Here is a 12,320-nt window from a genome sequence, read left to right on the forward strand (position 1 = left end):
CTCCGCTGTCCTGGCGTCGTGAGGGAGTTTGTTCCACCATTGGGGGGGCCAGGGCAGCGAACAGTTTTGACTGGGCTGAGCGGGAGCTGTACTTCCTCAGTGGTAGGGAGGCGAGCAGGCCAGAGGTGGATGAACGCAGTGCCCTTGTTTGGGTGTAGGGCCTGATCAGAGCCTGGAGGTACTGAGGTGCCGTTCCCCTCACAGCTCCGTAGGCAAGCACCATGGTCTTGTAGCGGATGCGAGCTTCAACTGGAAGCCAGTGGAGAGAACGGAGGAGCGGGGTGACGTGAGAGAACTTGGGAAGGTTGAACACCAGACGGGCTGCGGCGTTCTGGATGAGTTGAAGGGGTTTAATGGCACAGGCAGGGAGCCCAGCCAACAGCGAGTTGCAGTAATCCAGACGGGAGATGACAAGTGCCTGGATTAGGACCTGCGCCGCTTCCTGTGTGAGGCAGGGTCGTACTCTGCGGATGTTGTAGAGCATGAACCTACAGGAACGGGCCACCGCCTTGATGTTAGTTGAGAACGACAGGGTGTTGTCCAGGATCACACCAAGGTTCTTGGCGCTCTGGGAGGAGGACACAGTGGAGTTGTCAACCGTGATGGCGAGATCATGGGACGGGCAGTCCTTCCCGGGAGGAAGAGCAACTCCGTCTTGCCGAGGTTCAGCTTGAGGTGGTGATCCGTCATCCACACTGATATGTCTGCCAGACATGCAGAGATGCGATTCGCCACCTGGTCATCAGAAGGGGGAAAGGAGAAGATTAATTGTGTGTCGTCTGCATAGCAATGATAAGAGAGACCATGTGAGGTTATGACAGAGCCAAGTGACTTGGTGTATAGCGAGAATAGGAGAGGGCCAAGAACAGAGCCCTGGGGGACACCAGTGGTGAGAGCGCGTGGTGAGGAGACAGATTCTCGCCACGCCACCTGGTAGGAGCGACCTGTCAGGTAGGACGCAATCCAAGCGTGGGCCGCGCCGGAGATGCCCAACTCGGAGAGGGTGGAGAGGAGGATCTGATGGTTCACAGTATCGAAGGCAGCCGATAGATCTAGAAGGATGAGAGCAGAGGAGAGAGAGTTAGCTTTAGCAGTGCGGAGCGCCTCCGTGATACAGAGGAGAGCAGTCTCAGTTGAATGACTAGTCTTGAAACCTGACTGATTTGGATCAAGAAGGTCATTCAGAGAGAGATAGCGGGAGAGCTGGCCAAGGACGGCACGTTCAAGAGTTTTGGAGAGAAAAGAAAGAAGGGATACTGGTCTGTAATTGTTGACATCGGAGGGATCGAGTGTAGGTTTTTTCAGAAGGGGTGCAACTCTCGCTCTCTTGAAGACGGAAGGGACGTAGCCAACGGTCAGGGATGAGTTGATGAGCGAGGTGAGGTAAGGGAGAAGGTCTCCGGAAATGGTCTGGAGAAGAGAGGAGGGGATAGGGTCAAGCGGGCAGGTTGTTGGGCGGCCGGCCGTCACAAGACGCGAGATTTCATCTGGAGAGAGGGGAGAAAGAGGTCAGAGCATAGGGTAGGGCAGTGTGAGCAGAACCAGCGGTGTCGTTTGACTTAGCAAACGAGGATCGGATGTCGTCGACCTTCTTTTCAAAATGGTTGACGAAGTCATCTGCAGAGAGGGAGGAGGGGGGAGGGGGCGGAGGATTCAGGAGGGAGGAGAAGGTGGCAAAGAGCTTCCTAGGGTTAGAGGCAGAAGCTTGGAATTTAGCGTGGTAGAAAGTGGCTTTAGCAGCAGAGACAGAGGAGGAAAATGTAGAGAGGAGGGAGTGAAAGGATGCCAGGTCCGCAGGGAGGCGAGTTTTCCTCCATTTCCGCTCGGCTGCCCGGAGCCCTGTTCTGTGAGCTCGCAATGAGTCATCGAGCCACGGAGCGGGAGGGAGGACCGAGCCGGCCTGGAGGATAGGGGACATAGAGAGTCAAGGGATGCAGAGAGGGAGGAGAGGAGGGTTGAGGAGGCAGAATCAGGAGATAGGTGGGAGAAGGTTTGAGCGGAGGGAAGAGATGATAGGATGGAAGAGGAGAGAGTAGCGGGGGAGAGAGAGCGAAGGTTGGGACGGCGCGATACCATCCGAGTAGGGGCAGTGTGGGAGGTGTTGGATGAGAGCGAGAGGGAAAAGGATACAAGGCAGTGGTCGGAGACTTGGAGGGGAGTTGCAATGAGGTTAGTGGAAGAACAGCATCTAGTAAAGATGAGGTCGAGCGTATTGCCTGCCTTGTGAGTAGGGGGGAAGGTGAGAGGGTGAGGTCAAAAGAGGAGAGGAGTGGAAAGAAGGAGGCAGAGAGGAAAGAGTCAAAGGTAGACGGGGAGGTTAAAGTCGCCCAGAACTGTGAGAGGTGAGCCGTCCTCAGGAAAGGAGCTTATCAAGGCATCAAGCTCATTGATGAACTCTCCGAGGGAACCTGGAGGGCGATAAATGATAAGGATGTTAAGCTTGAAAGGGCTAGTGACTGTGACAGCATGGAATTCAAAGGAGGCGATAGACAGATGGGTAAGGGGAGAAAGAGAGAATGACCACTTGGGAGAGATGAGGATCCCGGTGCCACCACCCCGCTGACCAGACGCTCTCGGGGTGTGCGAGAACACGTGGGCGGACGAAGAGAGAGCAGTAGGAGTAGCAGTGTTGTCTGTGGTGATCCATGTTTCCGTCAGGGCCAAGAAGTCGAGGGACTGGAGGGAGGCATGGGCTGAGATGAACTCTGCCTTGTTGACCGCAGATTGGCAGTTCCAGAGGCTACCGGAGACCTGGAACTCCACGTGGGTCGTGCGCGCTGGGACCACCAGAGTAGGGTGGCCGCGGCCACGCGGTGAGGAGCGTTTGTATGGTCTGTGCAGAGAGGAGAGAACAGGGATAAACCGACACATAGTTGACAGGCTACAGAAGAGGCTACGCTAATGCAAAGGAGATTGGAATGACAAGTGGACTACACGTCTCGAATGTTCAGAAAGTTAAGCTACGTAGCAAGAATCTTATTGACTAAAATGATTAAAATGATACAGTACTGCTGAAGTAGGCCAGCTGGCAGTGGGTGCGTTGTTGACACTACACTAATCAAGTCGTTCCGTTGAGTGTAATAGTTTCTGCAGTGTTGCTATTCGGGGGCTAGCAGGCTAGCTAGCAGTGTTGTTTACGTTACGTTGCGTTAAAAGAACGACAATAGATGGCTAGCGAACCTAGAAAATCGCTCTAGACTACACAATTATCTTTGATACAAAGACGGCTATGTAGCTAGCTAAGTAGCTAGCTACGATCAAACAAATCAAACCGTTGTACTGTAATGAAAATGAAGTGAAAATGTGATACAACCTGTGAATGCGACCGGGTAGTTGAGTTCTATACAGAAGACGTTGGCTAGCGTTGGCTAGCTGTTGGCTAGCTAGCAGAGTCACCTACGTTAAGGACGACAAATAGCTGGCTAGCTAACCTCTGTAAATTAAGATAATCACTCTAAGACTACACACTCTAAACCTAAACAACACAATTATCTTGGATACGATGATACGATGATACGAAGACAGCAAAGACAGCTATGTAGCTAGCTAACACTAAACTAATCAAGTCGTTCAGTTGAGTGTAACAGTTTCTCCAGTGCAGCTAATCAGTGGACGTTAGCTAGCTGGCTAGTGAAGACTAGTGAAGACTACGTTAGGACGGCGAAATACGATAATTACGTAATTATCTTTTGATACAAAGACGGCTATGTAGCTAGCTGAGAAGAAATTGCTAAGATAAGACAAATCAAACCGTTGTGATATAATGAGATATAATGAAAAAGTTATACTACCCGTTGGAGCGACGTGCAGATGCGACCACTCGCTCCAACCGGAACCGGAACTGTCTGGTTCAGCAGCAGCTGTAGGGTTAACTATATGACTGTCTGGTTCAGCAGCAGCTGTAGGGTTAACTATATGACTGTCTGGTTCAGCAGCAGCTGTAGGGTTAACTATATGACTGTCTGGTTCAGCAGCAGCTGTAGGGTTAACTATATGACTGTCTGGTTCAGCAGCAGCTGTAGGGTTAACTATATGACTGTCTGGTTCAGCAGCAGCTGTAGGGTTAACTATATGACTGTCTGGTTCAGCAGCAGCTGTAGGGTTAACTATATGACTGTCTGGTTCAGCAGCAGCTGTAGGGTTAACTATATGACTGTCTGGTTCAGCAGCAGCTGTAGGGTTAACTATATGACTGTCTGGTTCAGCAGTAGCTGTAGGGTTAACTATATGACTGTCTGGTTCAGCAGCAGCTGTAGGGTTAACTATATGACTGTCTGGTTCAGCAGCAGCTGTAGGGTTAACTATATGACTGTCTGGTTCAGCAGCAGCTGTAGGGTTAACTATATGACTGTATTCTATCCAGGGTTCAGCAGCAGCTGTAGGGTTAACTATATGACTGTATTCTATCCAGGGTTCAGCAGCAGCTGTAGGGTTAACTATATGACTGTCTGGTTCAGCAGCAGCTGTAGGGTTAACTATATGACTGTCTGGTTCAGCAGCCGCTGTAGGGTTAACTATATGACTGTCTGGTTCAGCAGTAGCTGTAGGGTTAACTATATGACTGTCTGGTTCAGCAGCAGCTGTAGGGTTAACTATATGACTGTCTGGTTCAGCAGCAGCTGTAGGGTTAACTATATGACTGTCTGGTTCAGCAGCAGCTGTAGGGTTAACTATATGACTGTCTGGTTCAGCAGTAGCTGTAGGGTTAACTATATGACTGTCTGGTTCAGCAGTAGCTGTAGGGTTAACTATATGACTGTCTGGTTCAGCAGCAGCTGTAGGGTTAACTATATGACTGTCTGGTTCAGCAGCAGCTGTAGGGTTAACTATATGACTGTCTGGTTCAGCAGCAGCTGTAGGGTTAACTATATGACTGTATTCTATCCAGGGTTCAGCAGCAGCTGTAGGGTTAACTATATGACTGTATTCTATCCAGGGTTCAGCAGCAGCTGTAGGGTTAACTATATGACTGTCTGGTTCAGCAGCAGCTGTAGGGTTAACTATATGACTGTCTGGTTCAGCAGCAGCTGTAGGGTTAACTATATGACTGTCTGGTTCAGCAGCAGCTGTAGGGTTAACTATATGACTGTCTGGTTCAGCAGTAGCTGTAGGGTTAACTATATGACTGTCTGGTTCAGCAGCAGCTGTAGGGTTAACTATATGACTGTCTGGTTCAGCAGCAGCTGTAGGGTTAACTATATGACTGTCTGGTTCAGCAGCCGCTGTAGGGTTAACTATATGACTGTCTGGTTCAGCAGCCGCTGTAGGGTTAACTATATGACTGTCTGGTTCAGCAGCAGCTGTAGGGTTAACTATATGACTGTCTGGTTCAGCAGCAGCTGTAGGGTTAACTATATGACTGTCTGGTTCAGCAGCAGCTGTATGGTTAACTATATGACTGTATTCTATCCAGGGTTCAGCAGCAGCTGTAGGGTTAACTATATGACTGTCTGGTTCAGCAGCAGCTGTAGGGTTAACTATATGACTGTATTCTATCCAGGGTTCAGCAGCAGCTGTAGGGTTAACTATATGACTGTCTGGTTCAGCAGCAGCTGTAGGGTTAACTATATGACTGTCTGGTTCAGCAGCAGCTGTAGGGTTAACTATATGACTGTCTGGTTCAGCAGCAGCTGTAGGGTTAACTATATGACTGTCTGGTTCAGCAGCAGCTGTAGGGTTAACTATATGACTGTCTGGTTCAGCAGTAGCTGTAGGGTTAACTATATGACTGTCTGGTTCAGCAGCAGCTGTAGGGTTAACTATATGACTGTCTGGTTCAGCAGCAGCTGTAGGGTTAACTATATGACTGTCTGGTTCAGCAGCAGCTGTAGGGTTAACTATATGACTGTCTGGTTCAGCAGCAGCTGTAGGGTTAACTATATGACTGTCTGGTTCAGCAGCAGCTGTAGGGTTAACTATATGACTGTCTGGTTCAGCAGCAGCTGTAGGGTTAACTATATGACTGTCTGGTTCAGCAGCAGCTGTAGGGTTAACTATATGACTGTCTGGTTCAGCAGCAGCTGTAGGGTTAACTATATGACTGTCTGGTTCAGCAGCAGCTGTAGGGTTAACTATATGACTGTCTGGTTCAGCAGTAGCTGTAGGGTTAACTATATGACTGTCTGGTTCAGCAGCAGCTGTAGGGTTAACTATATGACTGTCTGGTTCAGCAGCAGCTGTAGGGTTAACTATATGACTGTCTGGTTCAGCAGCAGCTGTAGGGTTAACTATATGACTGTATTCTATCCAGGGTTCAGCAGCAGCTGTAGGGTTAACTATATGACTGTATTCTATCCAGGGTTCAGCAGCAGCTGTAGGGTTAACTATATGACTGTCTGGTTCAGCAGCAGCTGTAGGGTTAACTATATGACTGTCTGGTTCAGCAGCCGCTGTAGGGTTAACTATATGACTGTCTGGTTCAGCAGTAGCTGTAGGGTTAACTATATGACTGTCTGGTTCAGCAGCAGCTGTAGGGTTAACTATATGACTGTCTGGTTCAGCAGCAGCTGTAGGGTTAACTATATGACTGTCTGGTTCAGCAGCAGCTGTAGGGTTAACTATATGACTGTCTGGTTCAGCAGCAGCTGTAGGGTTAACTATATGACTGTATTCTATCCAGGGTTCAGCAGCAGCTGTAGGGTTAACTATATGACTGTATTCTATCCAGGGTTCAGCAGCAGCTGTAGGGTTAACTATATGACTGTCTGGTTCAGCAGCAGCTGTAGGGTTAACTATATGACTGTCTGGTTCAGCAGCAGCTGTAGGGTTAACTATATGACTGTCTGGTTCAGCAGCAGCTGTAGGGTTAACTATATGACTGTCTGGTTCAGCAGCAGCTGTAGGGTTAACTATATGACTGTCTGGTTCAGCAGTAGCTGTAGGGTTAACTATATGACTGTCTGGTTCAGCAGCAGCTGTAGGGTTAACTATATGACTGTCTGGTTCAGCAGCAGCTGTATGGTTAACTATATGACTGTATTCTATCCAGGGTTCAGCAGCAGCTGTAGGGTTAACTATATGACTGTCTGGTTCAGCAGCAGCTGTAGGGTTAACTATATGACTGTCTGGTTCAGCAGCAGCTGTAGGGTTAACTATATGACTGTCTGGTTCAGCAGTAGCTGTAGGGTTAACTATATGACTGTCTGGTTCAGCAGCAGCTGTAGGGTTAACTATATGACTGTCTGGTTCAGCAGCAGCTGTAGGGTTAACTATATGACTGTCTGGTTCAGCAGCAGCTGTAGGGTTAACTATATGACTGTATTCTATCCAGGGTTCAGCAGCAGCTGTAGGGTTAACTATATGACTGTATTCTATCCAGGGTTCAGCAGCAGCTGTAGGGTTAACTATATGACTGTCTGGTTCAGCAGCAGCTGTAGGGTTAACTATATGACTGTCTGGTTCAGCAGCCGCTGTAGGGTTAACTATATGACTGTTTGGTTCAGCAGTAGCTGTAGGGTTAACTATATGACTGTCTGGTTCAGCAGCAGCTGTAGGGTTAACTATATGACTGTCTGGTTCAGCAGCAGCTGTAGGGTTAACTATATGACTGTCTGGTTCAGCAGCAGCTGTAGGGTTAACTATATGACTGTCTGGTTCAGCAGTAGCTGTAGGGTTAACTATATGACTGTCTGGTTCAGCAGTAGCTGTAGGGTTAACTATATGACTGTCTGGTTCAGCAGCAGCTGTAGGGTTAACTATATGACTGTCTGGTTCAGCAGCAGCTGTAGGGTTAACTATATGACTGTCTGGTTCAGCAGCAGCTGTATGGTTAACTATATGACTGTATTCTATCCAGGGTTCAGCAGCAGCTGTAGGGTTAACTATATGACTGTCTGGTTCAGCAGCAGCTGTAGGGTTAACTATATGACTGTATTCTATCCAGGGTTCAGCAGCAGCTGTAGGGTTAACTATATGACTGTCTGGTTCAGCAGCAGCTGTAGGGTTAACTATATGACTGTCTGGTTCAGCAGCAGCTGTAGGGTTAACTATATGACTGTCTGGTTCAGCAGCAGCTGTAGGGTTAACTATATGACTGTCTGGTTCAGCAGCAGCTGTAGGGTTAACTATATGACTGTATTCTGTCCAGGTACCGTCTGGCCCAGCAGCAGTTAAAAGAGATGAAGAAGAGAGGTTTAAAGGAAGCCACCCAGCTCTATCATGTCTCACAGAGCCCTGTCCACGACACTCTTCTGGAGGACTCGCCCACCTCCACTCCTACCCAGCCAGGGTTCACCCTCCCTGGGCTCAGCCCCAACCCCAGCCCCCTGGACCTCCAGGAAGAAGATTCTAATCTGAGCCGCTTTCGTATCACCGCCCCTTTCCCTGAGCACAGGGTCCCACAGCGCAGCTCGGTAACTCTGCCAGACAGACTGAGCCCCAGGGTGGAGCTCGTCCTGGGGCCTCCCGTGGCCGGATACATGAGAGAAGGTAGGGGAGGAGGAGGTGGGAGCTCCCAACGACGAGACGGCACGGCAGACTGGGTGGAGATGGTGGAGAGGACTGGGTTAGGAGGGATGGCAGGAGGAGGCGGGAGCTCCCAACGACGAGACCGCACGGCAGACTGGGTGGAGAGGACTGGGTTAGGAGGGATGGGTGGAGGAGGCATTCCCTCCAACTCGTACCAGAAAAACCCAAACTGCAGACGGACATCCAGCTTTCACGACACCAAGCCCCCACCTCCCCCAGCAGCCCCATGTCGCCCCCACAGGGAGAGGAGTCAGACCCAGGTAATAACCAATAACAACCAGGAAGGTAATGACCAATAACAACCAGGAAGGTAATGACCAATAACAACCAGGAAGGTAATGACCAATAACAACCAGGAAGGTAATGACCAATAACAACCAGGAAGGTAATGACCAATAACAACCAGGAAGGTAATAACCAATAACAACCAGGAAGGTAATAACCAATAACAACCAGGAAGGTAATAACCAATAACAACCAGGAAGGTAATGACCAATAACAACCAGGAAGGTAATAACAACCAGGAAGGTAATGACCAATAACAACCAGGAAGGTAATAACAACCAGGGAGGTAATGACCAATAACAACCAGGGAGGTAATGACCAATAACAACCAGGAAGGTAATGACCAATAACAACCAGGAAGGTAATGACCAATAACAACCAGGAAGGTAATAACCAATAACAACCAGGAAGGTAATGACCAATAACAACCAGGAAGGTAATGACCAATAACAACCAGGAAGGTAATGACCAATAACAACCAGGAAGGTAATAACAACCAGGAAGGTAATGACCAATAACAACCAGGAAGGTAATGACCAATAACAACCAGGAAGGTAATGACCAATAACAACCAGGAAGGTAATGACCAATAACAACCAGGAAGGTAATGACCAATAACAACCCGGAAGGTAATGACCAATAACAACCAGGAAGGAAATGACCAATAACAACCAGGAAGGTAATGACCAATAACAACCAGGAAGGTAATGACCAATAACAACCAGGAAGGTAATGACCAATAACAACCAGGAAGGTAATGACCAATAACAACCAGGAAGGTAATGACCAATAACAACCAGGAAGGTAATGACCAATAACAACCAGGAAGGTAATGACCAATAACAACCAGGAAGGTAATGACCAATAACAACCAGGAAGGTAATAACAACCAGGAAGGTAATGACCAATAACAACCAGGAAGGTAATAACAACCAGGAAGGTAATGACCAATAACAACCAGGAAAGTAATAACCAATAACAACCAGGAAGGTAATGACCAATAACAACCAGGAAGGTAATAACAACCAGGAAGGAAATGACCAATAACAACCAGGAAGGTAATGACTAATAACAACCAGGAAGGTAATAACAACCAAGAAGGTAATGACCAATAACAACCAGGAAGGTAATAACAACCAGGAAGGTAATGACCAATAACAACCAGGAAGGTAATAACAACCAGGAAGGTAATGACCAATAACAACCAGGAAGGTAATCACCAATAACAACCAGGAAGGTAATAACCAATAACAACCAGGAAGGTAATAACCAATAACAACCAGGAAGGTAATGACCAATAACAACCAGGATGGTAATAACAACCAGGAAGGTAATGACCAATAACAACCAGGAAGGTAATAACAACCAGGAAGGTAATGACCAATAACAACCAGGAAGGTAATGACCAATAACAACCAGGAAGGTAATGACCAATAACAACCAGGAAGGTAACGACCAATAACAACCAGGAAGGTAATGACCAATAACAACCAGGAAGGTAATGACCAATAACAACCAGGAAGGTAATGACCAATAACAACCAGGAAGGTAATGACCAATAACAACCAGGAAGGTAATGACCAATAACAACCAGGAAGGTAATGACCAATAACAACCAGGAAGGTAATGAACAATAACAACCAGGAAGGTAATGAACAATAACAACCAGGAAGGTAATGACCAATACCAACCAGGAAGGTAATGACCAATACCAACCAGGAAGGTAATGACCAATAACAACCAGGAAGGTAATGACCAATAACAACCAGGAAGGTAATGACCAATAACAACCAGGAAGGTAATGACCAATAACAACCAGGAAGGTAATGACCAATAACAACCAGGAAGGTAATGACCAATACCAACCAGGAAGGTAATGACCAATACCAACCAGGAAGGTAATGACCAATACCAACCAGGAAGGTAATGACCAATACCAACCAGGAAGGTAATGACCAATAACAACCAGGAAGGTAATGACCAATAACAACCAGGAAGGTAATGACCAATAACAACCAGGAAGGTAATGACCAATAACAACCAGGGAGGTAATGACCAATAACAACCAGGGAGGTAATGACCAATAACAACCAGGGAGGTAATGACCAATAACAACCAGGGAGGTAATGACCAATAACAACCAGGGAGGTAATGACCAATAACAACCAGGGAGGTAATGACCAATAACAACCAGGGAGGTAATGACCAATAACAACCAGGGAGGTAATGACCAATAACAACCAGGAAGGTAATGACCTGGAGCACAATGGAAATAAGTCAGTAGGCTTTGTGTTTTTATTCCTTGATAATATTTAATGTATGTATAGTTGTACTCAAATGACAGTGTACATATGCACAATTAATGACTAATTCAGACATTCATCTAATTAATTCAGGTGGGTCCCCGCACCAGGACCCTCCCCGAGGGCAGCTGTAGGACCCGAGGAACCTTGGAGACCCAGACCCAGAACCCAGCCTTCCCCCCCTATCCCATCCCAGAGCAGAGCACCCCTGACTGGGCCAGGCCCAATCCGCGAACCCTTTGGCCTGGGGACGACAGGAGAAGACCCTGGGTGGAGACTGGATGTCCTCCGTTTTCCAGTAACAAACCCAAACACGCTGAAAACAACAACACCTACTTGATCTCTGACCCTAAACACACAGAGACCAACACTACAACGGCGGCCATGTTAGGATCTGAGCTGCTCAGCAACCCTGAACTCACCCTGGAGAGGGAGAGGCGGAGGATTGGTGATCGAAGAGAAGGTGGTGAAGATAGAGGAGAGAGAGGTGGGACTTCAGGTATAGGTGGACCAGGATTAGGACCAGGGGTGGGGTCTCGTGGCTGCCCTGCTTACCTCACCCCGGACCGGGCAGAGCGGGCAGAACACAACTGGAACCGCCGAGGCCCTTCCCGATTCAGAGAAATATCCTGGCCAGGAAGCTGAGAGAAGCTCAGTCTTGCAACACCGCCTCCGACCAGCAGGGGCGCCATAACCAACAGCAGCAGAGGCAGCGCAGCTCCACATTTAGCGTGTCTGCCAGTGAACAAAGGAAGGGGAGGTGCAGGTCTCTTCCTCTGTCTGGAGAGTCCCCCTATGGACTGACTGAGGCAGAGCAATGCATGCTGGATCTAGATATGACCTCGCTATACCTGGGAGAGGATGAGTTCTGACCTGTACACACCTAGAGGGGAGGAGAGGGTTAACGGACACTGAAGAGAGGAGAGGAGGAGGGGAGGAGGAGGAGGGGAGGAGGGAGGAGAGGGTTAACGGACACTGAAGAGAGGAGAGGAGGAGGGGAGGAGGAGGAGGAGGGGAGGAGGGGAGGAGAGGGTTAACGGACACTGAAGAGAGGAGAGGAGAGGAGGAGGGGAGGAGAGGAGAGGAGGAGGAGGAGGAGGGGAGGAGAGGGTTAACGGACACTGAAGAGAGGAAAGAAAAGCAGGAGTTGAGAGGAGGAGAGGAGGAGGGGAGGAGAGGGTTAACGGACACTGAAGAGAGGAGAGGAGGAGGAGGAGGGGAGGAGAGGGTTAACGGACACTGAAGAGAGGAAAGAAAAGCAGGAGT

The 12,320-nt window shown here is 48.5% G+C and overlaps 1 protein-coding gene across 1 annotated transcript; it reads left to right on the forward strand.

The window, feature by feature from the left end:
• Positions 1-8,117: 8,117 nt before the first annotated feature.
• Positions 8,118-11,699, forward strand: LOC124026138. Its single transcript, XM_046339301.1, has 2 exons — positions 8,118-8,726; positions 11,148-11,699. The coding sequence occupies exons 1-2, from the start codon at positions 8,118-8,120 to the stop codon at positions 11,697-11,699; spliced, it is 1,161 nt and encodes a 386-aa protein (XP_046195257.1).
• The last annotated feature ends 621 nt before the right edge of the window (positions 11,700-12,320 follow it).

This window comes from Oncorhynchus gorbuscha, unplaced genomic scaffold (genome assembly GCF_021184085.1).
Source record: "Oncorhynchus gorbuscha isolate QuinsamMale2020 ecotype Even-year unplaced genomic scaffold, OgorEven_v1.0 Un_scaffold_2630, whole genome shotgun sequence".
Lineage (NCBI taxonomy): Eukaryota > Metazoa > Chordata > Actinopteri > Salmoniformes > Salmonidae > Oncorhynchus > Oncorhynchus gorbuscha.